Source organism: Stylophora pistillata, chromosome 2 (assembly GCF_964205215.1).
Source record: "Stylophora pistillata chromosome 2, jaStyPist1.2, whole genome shotgun sequence".
NCBI lineage: Eukaryota > Metazoa > Cnidaria > Anthozoa > Scleractinia > Pocilloporidae > Stylophora > Stylophora pistillata.
In genome coordinates, this window is record NC_142520.1 from 36,569,791 (window position 1) to 36,582,377 (window position 12,587).

General features: G+C 40.2%; 1 protein-coding gene, 1 long non-coding RNA gene and 2 pseudogenes across 4 annotated transcripts in view; 2 read left to right on the top strand and 2 right to left on the bottom strand.

The window, feature by feature from the left end:
- Positions 1–62: 62 nt before the first annotated feature.
- LOC148739310 (long-chain-fatty-acid--CoA ligase 5-like) lies at positions 63–3,758 on the bottom strand. Of its 2 annotated transcripts, XM_088750345.1 has the most exons (4): positions 3,645–3,758; positions 3,069–3,158; positions 1,592–1,664; positions 63–1,289 (listed from the first exon to the last, which is right to left on the bottom strand). In XM_088750345.1, exons 1-4 carry the CDS (start codon positions 3,753–3,755, stop codon positions 1,255–1,257), a joined length of 309 nt encoding a protein of 102 aa, XP_088606471.1. In that variant the 5' UTR covers positions 3,756–3,758; the 3' UTR covers positions 63–1,254. The 2 variants fall into 2 exon arrangements, with proteins under 2 accessions (XP_088606471.1, XP_088606470.1); XM_088750344.1 differs by lacking the exon at positions 1,592–1,664.
- Positions 3,759–3,775: 17 nt separating this feature from the next.
- On the top strand, positions 3,776–5,550 carry LOC148739311 (uncharacterized). Its single transcript, XR_015997056.1, has 3 exons — positions 3,776–3,861; positions 4,421–4,518; positions 5,482–5,550. It is a non-coding gene; the product is annotated as an uncharacterized LOC148739311 (long non-coding RNA).
- A 384-nt stretch (positions 5,551–5,934) lies between these two features.
- LOC148739312 (uncharacterized) overlaps positions 5,935–12,587 on the top strand; it is a 15,734-nt pseudogene continuing 9,081 nt past the window's right edge. Inside the window, exon 1 of the transcript XR_015997414.1 lies at positions 5,935–5,974. The product of XR_015997414.1 is annotated as an uncharacterized LOC148739312 (transcript). The remainder of the gene's footprint in view (positions 5,975–12,587) is intronic.
- Positions 9,321–10,621, bottom strand: LOC148739313 (uncharacterized; annotated as a pseudogene).

Below are 12,587 nucleotides of genomic sequence, written 5' to 3' on the forward strand. Positions count from 1 at the left end.
AAATTTATAAAAGGTAGTTAATATATGAAGTAAAACAAAAATAGAAAAAAATCGGACCAATATTAAAAGGGCGCGACTGAACGATATATCGCAAGCTCAACAGTGTAGGCATGCACAGTCAAGATTTCGTGCAATTTCTGGTTCCCAGGCGGTGTCGTCTTATTTTGCGATTTTTCTATCGTATATGATTAGAGAAGCGTGAAAGACTTGTTGAAGATCGTCAAAACAATACAAAATGATAAGAACGTGTTTATCTTTCCTTCAAATTTCGTTGCTGTTGAATAAATAGGAGTCATTTAACTGCTTGAAACTTTGATAAATACTGCAGATATCTCTTTTCTGAGAAGTATACATTGATTGTTTTCATTCCTACGAGTGCTAAAAGAATTCAATATATAATCAATTGAGTTGAGTGGGATGTGGAACAAAGAGGCTGAAGAGAATATTTTCGCGGGCTACAAAAGTGGGAAACATTTCTGTTTCACTACATACTATTTGGCTAAGTCAGTTAGTCCCTAAGGTAACCTTTCGTTTTTGCTATTTTCCGCTTTAATCAGAGAACTGTGCGCAATAATAAGAGAAGCATAAGGAAATCTTGGACAAAGTTGTAGGGAGAGTGTAATGCGGGGTATTTTTGCCCACTCATAGCGCAAAGGGAAGGTGTAATGAGTGATCAGGAGCGACCAGAACGTGCGGGCGAGACGACACAGGTGCACGAGCCTAATGGAGCTTTCTCCTCCTGTGTCTGCTCTCATACACGCGTGTTGGTCGCGCGCGATTTTACTGATGCTTGGAGGGGAAGGGAGGGGCTTATATATCAGTTAAACTGATATAAAAATTTATTAAAGGAAGGGGGTGTAACGTATTGTCTTCATTCACTACAAATAATGCGAAAGTACTTGTGAAAGTTAGGAATATTTCCTCCTCCATCTTTTCAGGTTTCACAATACAGATTACCTTTTTCAGACCAGCATAATTTTTGAAAATTTCTACGTTCATTTACTCAGCGGACACGAAGTCCTTGTATCATTTCTTTATGAACTATTGCTTGGGATCTGTCTCATTTCCTAACTATTTCTTGTAGCTTTTAAGAAGCGAAGGGTGTGGTAGCTCGTGATGGCTTTGTCATGCCTGTATCTGCGTTAGTTCTCAGCCACCACCTCTTCGTAAAGCCAATCTATTTCGTCTTTGAAAGTCTTGTGTATCTCTGAACGCTTGGCCTTGAAGGTGGGTGTAAGAAGTCCGTTTTCAATGCTAAACATGTCGGGATGAAGATAGATTTTCTTGACCTTTGAAATAAAGGATGTTACAGTAATATATTTTAGTTTTTAACACATGAATTTTATAATTTTTTTTCCATGTTCTCAAAATTGAAAGATTTTTATTTGGTACAAGGAAGTTTGTTGGTAACCAAGGAAACTAAAAGGTCATTACCGTGTAAAGGGAAAATTGAAGAAAATTCATCCCAAGTTAAGCTGTCTTATGTACAAAAGCACTTCAAAATGGACTCCTTTCATTTAAAATTGGCATTCCCCGTATCTATCAGACATCATTGTATGTGACTAAGTAACGACATGTTGTACCCCCCTACCCTGTTCCAATAAATTCAGGTCTCCTTTTCTTCCCTTAGCCAAGATGTCTTCGAATATAACTTTTTTAATAATCTGAAAAAGGAAAGTCAAAGTCATGTGCTCGGTTAAATACACTTGCAAATAAGAAAAATGCTAGCTTTTAATGTTTTGATTATTATTGTATATTCAGGTGGTGGGGGAGGGCTAGGCCTTTATAGACTACGCTAGCATAAGTTTTGGCATGATTTGAGCGAACTGGCATAATTTCTGCCAGGTAGCAATGCTAGCCAGCATAATTCGCATATTTTGATAATTATCGGATCCTTTTTCATGCTACAATTTGATCATTGTTCATATCTACTCCCAAGCACTTTGTGACATTATTTGATGTTTTAAGTTTTAGTTCAAGTAGTAGCATTTGTAGTTCACTTTGAATCACTGAGCGGCGTCTGAAACGGTCTGAGCCCGGGTCTGAGGTGCACCGGAACCGTAAGTTACATGTTGGTCCCAGTACCTCTCATCAGGCAAGGCTACCAATTGCAAAATGGCGTCGGCCATGCCTGATCCGATCCATGCCAGACCGAAACGGCTTCTAATTAAAAAATGTATTTTTTGGACTTATTTGCAATTTTTTCAAACAACATAGTTTTAAAGAGGGCATAATTTGAAAAAAAGAGCATAATTTTAGCATGATTTCGCCAAAAAAAGCAATGCTACTAGTATAATATGCTACTTTTACTAGCATAATCTATAAAGGCCTAGGAGGAAGAGGTTGAAAAAAGTGAAAAATGAACTTATCTTTCAGCCATGGGAGGCTAAAAAAATAGAGAGAAAAAATAAAACAAGAAAGAAAAGCAAAAAATAGTTAGATGAAAAAGTAATGATATCTGGAGAAAATCAATTGGTGTTTGACCCCATTCGACTGGCTACAACCATGTTAACCTGTGGCTAGTTCAACTTGAGCTTGCACGGGGAAGCCTGGGGATAATATTAAGGGTCTTACTTGTTTACACTTCACACAGAAGCTCTCACCTCTCAGGACCCCTCACCTTTAACCCGTCGCCCCCAACTCCTTTTTAAAGTATTTTTTACCTCATCTTGACAAAGCTGTTTCACATCTCCCTCGACTCCAGTTTTTTCGGCCCTGGGGCCCGTTTCTCGAAAGTCCAGGTAAAATAACGGACCCGAAGCCATGTTTTAAAATCAAAATTTTAAAGGATAAGAAAGCAAGTTCGGGCACCCAAACCAGTCCTTTTTGTTTCTTTAACTAATAGCTTTGTTTTATCATTTTCAAAACGTTTTAAATCCACATCTTGAATGAAAGCAGAACAGCTTTACGGGCCCGTTAAGTTACCGGGACTTTCGAGAAACGGGCCCCAGGCCTCTAAGACTTCGGCTTCCGGTACGATAATAGCAACTAAGAAGGACTGGAAAGGGAGAATGTGTTAATCCAAGCTGCTAAATAATTTCAATGCTTAAAATGTTATCCAAACAAACCTTAAAGCTGTCTCCAATGACAAAAGCTTGCGCGAAAAACGGACTGCGTAGATAAACATTCTGGATTTTCTCCGGGGCAATGTACTCTCCCTGTTCCAGAAACAAAAAAAATTGCCTTTGTAAATGAAAGAAAAAAATAAATAAAAAATAAATTAATAAATGAGTAAAAAAGAAAAAGAAGTGCCACACGAGGTTGAGACTGAGAAAATACCTGAGTTTCTTGAGAGGTATCGAACCCAAACCTTCGCGAATTCGGATTTCGCGTTCTGACACATAATTTGTTAGCTACATGGTATTGAATGGTGAATTTCAAATGGTCAATTAAGTTCAACTGAACATATTTCCTTATTGGACAGCCGAACAAAAAATATCATTCTTTCTTATACTGTTGCGCTTCACAAGTGTTGGAAGGAAATCCATTCAAAAGAACAACACAGAGATGCCAACCTCTGGAAATTGGACTGAGATCTTACAACCGCTTCTAAGACATTTAGAAAGCTGTAACTGAATACAAAAAAAGGGAAAACAAAGTTTGTATGGCAATGATATGCAGCGACAAAAATATAGTATTCTTACCTGGGAAAGCTTAGAAATGTTTTTCTTTCTATCAATGATTTTCAAAGTTCCATTCTGCAAAATAGGGCAGTTTGCCTTTAGCCTTGATAAAAACATAGGGATGACACGCATGCATTTATGTTTGTTTTGCAGAGAAAGTTCCATTTCAGTTTCTCACTTTTGGTTTCATTAGTCATACGACAAGAATATCAAACAAGACATGCTTCATTTTTAAAAGGTTAGTGGTAAAAATATAAATTTAGAAAGAATATTTTCCCGCTTTATAAAAGTATAATATTTTGGACTTAACATTCAGTGGCAGAAGATTAAAGAAATAATCTTAGATTTTGGCAAAGATTTGTTACTAAGATTTGCCTTAAGCTTATCATTATTTTCAAAATAAAATGATTAACTCAATCATAGGCCTTCAAGTTCAGTGATTTAATTAATAGTCTTCTTTCTAAATGTTCCAAATGTCACTGTAGATATTTTTAGAGAATGAAGTGTTGCGTCCAATTGACACCGTCAAGCTGATAAGTTTCTTTATTCTCCCAAACGGTTGGTTGAAGAATATATTGATACTGTAAAAAGAAATTGCACGTTAAACAATTCTTAAGTGTGCGAGGCTGGCAGTGAAAGAGTATAAGCAGCCACACGATGTATGAATGGGAAATTTGATGTAAGAAAAACAAAGATGTTATGTTTTTAATGCAATCACGAGGAAGTTGAAAATAACTTAGTTGTGTTTTTTTAGGTTTTTGTGATGAATTAAGCTGTTACTCTTTTTTTTCGCACAGATAGTTTTTGCAGGAAAAGCGTTATTTCAGTTTCTTACTCTTGGCTTCCTCAGTCATAGGATCAGAATACTAAACAAGACACACTTCCTTGTTCAAGGGTAAGCAGCAAAAATAACGAAAAAATTAGCTTGAATTCTTTTCACCTTAACAAAAAAAGAAGGAAAAAAGAAACTGTCGTCGCCACCTAAAATCCAAAACTGAAATCAAATTCAAGAACAGCAAATTAGTTCTGATGTTAAAAGGAGCCAGACACAATATTTTTCAGTAATCACCGTGAGCGAAACGGAAAGTCGTGTGGATACATCTCAGACCAAGAAACTATCAACTGCGGCTTAAAAACTCATCGCAGACATTTTGTGAGATTTTTTAACTGATTAAACTCAGCACTTTGCTGTCACACGAGCTGCTTGCATTACGGCTTTCGGTCTCACCACTCAAACAATTAGGACTATAAACAACGCGTGTTTATTTTTAAAAACGTAAGCTACTGAAAACTAAATTAACTAATAATTATTCTTTCCTCGATTTCTGTTTTAAATATATATTTCGTCTTAAAATTTGAGGAGATTCAGTGAAAGAGGAGTTTTAATTCCAAAAAGTCTATTATTAGTTGTGGAGACCTTCCAAATTTGAATCAATTTTTGATTTGATAGCAAAACACTTCAACCCTTTGAATTTATGATCTTATCAGGAATTCTTTCCTCTTGCTCCTCCACATTATCTTGTTAGTCAGTGGGGAGAATTTGGTGTTGCTTCAAGAAAATACCCTCAGCTGATGTGTATTCTTGCCGCCTGTTTACTGAATAATTTGTTCATTTTGGAAAGAGAAGCAACATGTACCTCACTTCAATTTGTAACTCGAAGGTTTTAAGAAATCGGACAAAGGGCATTTGTAAACCACCAGACTTATATCAATGATACGCGAGCTCCACTTTGTATTAAGATATCTGTAAAAAAGGCGAACTGAAATGCAACTTCCATACCTCCAAGGTTTTTATAATGATTAGTCTTTACCGATGATTTTCACATTTGAACTCTTTGCATTCTTCGTTGCTTTGCAGAGTAAATTTGGAACCAGTCTCTTGATTTTGGTCTCCTACCTAACCAGATATCTTTTTTTTTATTTTTTATAAAGGTGAGCTACTAGATATTTATTTCAGAAGAAATAATGCGCTAAAACGTTTAGGATTGAAACTTGCTAATAATGAGATAACGCCTTCTGAATTACTCTCACCACTTGATTACTGTATGATATATCGATATTGTAAGGAGAAGCTACATGTTCATCACTTCTGTGATGATGGAAAATAAGCAGATCCCATATGTTGTTTAACGAATCCTATGGGCAACCTAACAAACCATTTTTCTTCCATCTTATATTTGTTTTTATTATTTGGTGATTTCTTATTATCAACAGCGTGAGTAAAACTTTCTTAAACTAACGATTTACGTCTCTTTGTCTAAGACAGTCTCATTACATTTTCTTACTTTTGTTTTCATTAAGCACACCATCAGGATCTGAATAAAAAAAAAAGGCATGTTCTGCTTCTGAAGGTGAGCTGTTTTTTTCTTTTTTTTAATTTTGACATTTTCATGACTTCTTAGTTCCATTCTCTACGAATGACACTGATCTCATTATTTCACCAAACAAAAAATTTCGAGAACTTAGTATATGAGTTGTCGAAGTAACGCGAATGTGATTGAATGAAATGAAAAGATTTTCCTTCGTATCAAAACCAAACCGTTTTATGGCGAGTGAGTGCTTGAAACACTGTGTAAAATCTTCGATCTTTGCCCAGTTATATGCTTCATTACCATCATAATCTTTTTAGTTTTGAAAATAACCGTTGAGTACTCATTGTAAACATTTCGATGTTCTAATTTCATACATCTCTAATTAATAAAGCGAGTTTCTGAAACTGACAAATCTTTATCTGCATGGAACACACAGTCAGAAATGCCATCACAAATCTATTCATTTGGACACAGTTTAATGGTTTCACACTTCGTCTTGTTGTAGAATGTAACTTTTCTTCGTTGGATTTCTTTCTATTAAATTTTTCACCGGTCATGTATGATTTCGGGAGGCGGATCACGCCTCACACTGGTTCATAAATTCACAAATCACGCGCGCCATTCTATAAAATTCAAGTGTCGCAAATTAATTTTGGCCTTAATCACGCGTCACTTGTACACCACTCACCATACCAGCTCCTTTTGAAAGTCTGTTTTACAGCTTGTGTTTGATACTGCTAAGGAGTACATAAATATCAAATATAATTGAAAGTTTTGCGTGACTATAAAGACCGGTTATTTACACTACGTCTCACCCAAACTGCGGCTTTACGCAAGCAGCAGGCCCCAGGGTGACGGAAATGAGACCAAATAGTCTGCTAGGTTCCAGAACTTCGTTTTGTTTTACTACGAACAACCTCTCCCTCTCCCTCTCTCTCTCTCCCTCTCTCTCTCTCCCTCTCTCTCTCTTTCTCGCTCTCTTCTCTCTCTCTCTCCCTCTCCACTCCCCTCTGTTGTTTTATTGTTCAAATCATCTCTCACCCATCGCAAATTAACCGGATGTCAAATTCATATTAATCAATCTCTGACACACTCCCCTGTTTTTCTCCAACTGAGAAAAACATTAGAATTGCACGCTCGATAAATTTGAAATTCAGTAAACAAAACAGTTCAGTGTTCCTAGATATCTTTAGTGGTCATCAACGTTCGCGTCTCAAATGCGATAGCTTCCGGCTACTACTGCATCCCTTTTGGGCTGAATGTCGGGGTTTCGGGGTTGAGTTGTAGGGGAGTCTGTACATTCTCCCCATCACAGGACAGTTCCAATGGATAGATGTGCTGTAGGGTTCGTTCGGATGTTCCTTTCCCGCTCGAAGTTTGTCAGCTCGGACGATTCCGTCTCGTCCCAAAATCAGATCTTCCACGATTCGAATTTTCCTTTTGTTGCGATATCGTTCCTCGTACTTGACGATGACCGCTTCCTCCGTTTGCTAAGGATGTAGTTCACCTCTTGTGTTTCATTTGGTATCGTTCGCTTTCCTTGTATAACGATTCGGTTGAATTGTCCATCTGGACCACAAAGCCTGCTTGCAATTTTGCAGATTCTTAGCTCTCATGCACGGATCAATTTATCTTGGCTGTTGTGGTTCCAGTTCTGGTAGTCTATTTGATCGGAGAAATAACAACGAGTTAGGGGTTAGCACCGGTAACTGTTGTCGCCTTCAAAATAACTGAAAGGGCGGTTGTTCAAAGCAAACTCCACATTTAGGACGACTTCATATAGTTCTGTCCGGGTCAGCTTTCCGCTTCCGATCGATCTTCTTGATTAAAGCTAGTTTCACAAGTCCAATGACGTGCTCGAACTGTCCTCCCCACTAAGCGGCGTGGCTAAGGTTGAATTGCCACTTGATGTTGATATGTGCCAGGTAGTCTTGTAACTTCTCGTCACGCATAACTTGTTTGAGCCACTTCTCGTTGCCGACAAAGGTTTTTCCATGGTCGGAATATCTTCTCTGGACGAACGCGGTGCGCCATTTTAAACTCCTAAGGTATTCACTGGTCTCTAAGTTTGGTAGGAGTTCCAGGAATAATTTACTTGTTAGACTGCATCTATACAATGTAAGATTGGCTTTTCCTTATATTTTGGGTCTGTACTTTATGGATCATGCAAAATCAACCCCGATAACTTTAAATAGGGTGCCCCTCTTTGTACAGTTTGTAGGATGGAGTTCCAGAGGGCGGTGTTGCCAGTGCCATAGCCTGGCCATACAGGGGCGTAGCCAGGATGTTTCAAAGGGGGAGGGGGGGGGGGTCACAGAGGCTACTCACCATCTACACCGCTGCTCTCCCGCGTATATCAGCGGGCTCAGTCGTATTATCGCGGCATGAAAACTCATATCAATGACTTTTACGGCCAAGATATTGTCATGGCGTTTTCGCCACCTGAATATTGTAGGTTGTTTGCTCTAAAGAAGACCGAACAAGGTGGGGTCATGAGCACTCCAGGACCCCCCTGGCTACGCCCTTGCCATAAATTCTTCCTCTACTGCCCAATATCCTGTCTCGATTTCTCTCAAATTCACTTGTAAACGATCTTCTCGAAATTTCCTGCACCAATTTGCTGGCTGTTGAGCTCCCTTGATCCCGAACATTGTCTCCTCCTCTATTTCTTCAGTTGTGAGGGGACATACAAATCTCTGTTTCCGGGCGGTTCTTGTGTTGTGGAGGAATCTCACGATCCAGGCATTTACTCACAACAAACGCCACAGTTTGTGCCTCTCGAGCAGCTCATCTAAAGGTGTCGTTGCTCTCTGTTTTTCCTACCGCCAGAGCAAACAACTCGCGCGTTTGTTTTACTTCTTCCGCTTTTGATTATTGAGGTGATGTTGCATTAGGTCTGGCGACTATTCCTGGGGTTGGGATAGCCAGCTTGGTCCCCGGCACCAAAGAGTTTCCAATCTGCTCACATCCCCTGCCCGGCTCCCTACGTCCTCTGGATTCTCTTGTGTTGGTACTTACCTCCAGTTGATTTGTTTTTCTTGGATCTTCCTCACTTGATTTCCGACGAATTGTTTGTACTCGCCGTTTCCACGGATACAAGCTGATCTAGCGCTGAGCTTTTGTGCTATCCAGCTAACCATAAAGTCTTCTAAGGGAAAAACCCTCTAGTTTACCAGTCATATGTCTAGCCACTAGTTCTAATCGTGGAATCGTGAGTCCTTTCTTCGTGAGCTGCAGAAACTGCAGCTGAGACTCCTTTCCCGCTTGCGTCTCCGAATGCGTGTAAGTCGGTCGTTAGGTTTTCTCTTCATATTTCACTACGTTTCTTCGCGCATTTACGTGCTCTGGAAGACCCTGCTCCCATTTCCGCTATTTTACTTGTCAGTCACAAAGTAAAGGTGCTATTCAACGCGATTAGTATGTCACAGGCGTCTCTGTAGAGCATTTCTCCAGAGAGGGTTACGGGTGAAGCTAGTCTGAGTGTATCTTAAAATGTTGCGACTTTTCATTTGATGTCCCTTTTTGTCAGATCAGCCGTTGAGGTCGGAGAGTTGACCTGAGTTTCGTCCTTGTCTTTTTCCCATTTAGGGTACCCAGTTGTTGTTTAGCGTAACTCTGACTTTCTTCATCTGAGGTCATAGTTTCGACGTCTAAATCCAGATTATTGGATTCCCACTTTTGCAGTTCCGAGGTCGTCTGAGCAAAGATTTTTGTGGCTGTCATCTTGATTTCTACCGCTTGTTTTCTTGTCTCACCGCCACTGATTCAATCATCCATGTACATACTGCGCTTTACCTCCTCTACTAGTTCCGGGTTCACCATTTTTTATTGCTATAGGTGTTGTTTATAATTGCAGCGAGGAGGAAAACAGAAGGTGCTAAACCAAAGAGTACTAGAGGGAGTCGCAAGGTTTTTATATGCTTGCTTGCCAGATCTTTTAACCAATGAAACTTAAAACATCTCGGTATTCTCTTTGGACGCGAATTTGCAAAAATACTTGCTTTAAATCACCGGCTAATGCCATGGGATAGAACCTATTTCATATCAACACCTTCCAAACGTGGTTCTGTAGCGAAGGGCCGATTTCTCGACACTCGTTGAGTGAGGGGACACTTGCATTTGCCCTTGCGGAGGCATCATAGACAAACTTAGCGCTCTCACGCACGGCCGCTTTATGAGGAATGTAGAACTGTCGTCCGTCCCTGACTACCTCGTCGGCGCGTTCTACAATCCCTTGACTCAGTTGACTCTGAATAATGTCGTTATACCTTTCACCCTCACTTTGTCTCCGTTACTTCTGCACAAGACTTTTGATACGTTTTAAGCTCTCTGTGTGATTTTTCCGTAGGGGAGGATGATTCCCTTTCAATGGTACACCTGTCTTGTACCAGCCTTCTCAACTCATGGTTAGCTGTTCTTTGAACTCTTCGCAAAAGGTTTCGGGGTCTCCACTTGGTTTGTCCTCTAGCCCCAGGGCGTCTAGCTTGCACAATTCTTCGTTATTGATTGCGGAGGTCTGCGTTGAGAACATGTTACTGAGATCCAACCTTGTTCAGGAGACATGACTGTCCAGCCGAGCTTCATATATTCTGCCACTGGTTCTACCAGGTGCTCAACTCTTGGTCTTGTTCCTGTTTTGATCTTAGCGTACTCTTTTGTTCCAAGGATCAGATGAACTGGCCCCATCGCCCTTTCGTTTTTGTTATCGTTTGTAGTCATGCCACACAAATGATATCATTGCGCCGCTATATCTGTGGATATTGGGTTTTCCGATGAAAACAACTCTATATGGTCGACTTTGCTTACCTCGGCTTCTTAGGTGAATTTTCCGTCTACGCTTCTAGTTTGTAGGCCATAGATATCTTGTTTTGTTTGAAGTAACAAACATCAATTCAATGCGCATGAATTGTTGACGGATAGAACGGATATGTAAACAGTTCAGAAGCGTTGATGAAGCGTAGGAACTTCTGGCTCTGGTATCCAACAATGCTCGACACTTAAAACCATTCATGTCATCTGTAACCATGTGATGAACCATTTCATTTCCTTCTACGCTCGTTGTGGTCATAAGGTATTCTCGTGATGTAGGTTTGTCGCAGATCGACGTATGATGTCTTTGGCCGCAGACGTGGCAGCCAGTCCGACATTTGCACTTAGCAACGGGATGTCGACTTCCTTTACAACTGAAATGCAGTTCTTTCAGGCCTAGCTATTTCCATCGTCTCGAACTGTAAAATACTTGTTGCCCTGCACGGTCCTTGGTCGGTTGCGTCAAAGTAAACACATTCTCTTTGCGTTGGTGTTGTCAAATTGTTCACATGAGATGGTTTTTCCCGATAGCGAAATTTAGCGTCTGGCCTCCCTGCATTCTCAGTGCCCCTCACAATAGGATTGATTTCCTTCCAAATTTTCAAAGCTTTTATCAGTCGCGAGAAGTCCAAGTCCTGCCAGTTTACTTGTGGTCTGACCATGACCTTCCTTTATGCTCTTTAGTTTGTCGAGCACACATCTTGCATTTCCCTTCGCGTCTTTTAATTTCCCGAGTTTCTCCAAAAATTGCACTGTGTGGCCGAGCTTCTTGTAAAATTCAATGATATGCGTCGCCTGTGTACAGCCGCCCCATCCCCTCAAAAAAGTCGGTAAGGGGGCTGTGATTTACCGTTGCTAATCGTGTATGGGGACTACGTGATTTTTGCCGGAATGTGCGGGAAATGATCCCATTGGCTGTTACTCGTAGATCATTACGTCGTGTGAACCACGGGTTTCGATTGGCTATCAATTTCGCGGGGAATTGAGTTCTGAAATGTGAAGCCTTCTCTCAAAGTACACATTGCTCTCACAATAACAAGTGCGCGAATTAGCGATGATTTTGTGTGTTCTTTGTGGGAAAAACATCGTTCAGAATTCAGATAAAAATGTCGTCGACGGACGGAAGAGCTCGATTTTTAACGTTAGGGAGGAGTTGCTGTCGCTGGAGTGTTAAGTGTCTATAGATTCCGCTTACATTTGTAGAAATTGCCTGTCGACTTTAATGAAACGAAGGGCTCTTCTGACGAATCTTTGTGTTGTGAACTCTACGATTCGAAAGATTATCTGCTCGAAATCTTTATTTGGCAATTGCCGATAAACCTAATGATCGCAAGAATGCCACTTGATCTTCCATCAGCGTTTGAAGCGGTGAAATCACAATTATTTTACTACTACCAGGTGGACGCGAAAACAGCTCATCGGCGACGATTGGGGCTGCATAAAAGATTAATGATTTCCCATATCCAGTGGGAAGACTTGCATACACTTCTTTTCCTTCAAAAAGGGCTTGAAGACATTTTTCTTGCTCGGTATAGAGTGCAGCAATTTTAAAAACGTCTCAAACACTCTCAACTGCTCGATGAAAAGTAGTCACATTGACCGCCATTTTAAAAATCGGAATGAGTTGAGACGAACCACGAAAAGTTTGGTCAGCGAAAACCAGTTTTTTTTTTCAATTTATGCAAAGTTATTCCCATACACGATTAGCAACGGTAAATCACAGACGCCCCCCTCCCGATTTTTTGGAGGGGATGGGGCGGCTGTACACAGGCTATGATATGCGTAGGTTGTAATAAAAAGCAAACTCGCCATGTTCTGAACGTACACATTCACGATCTCATTA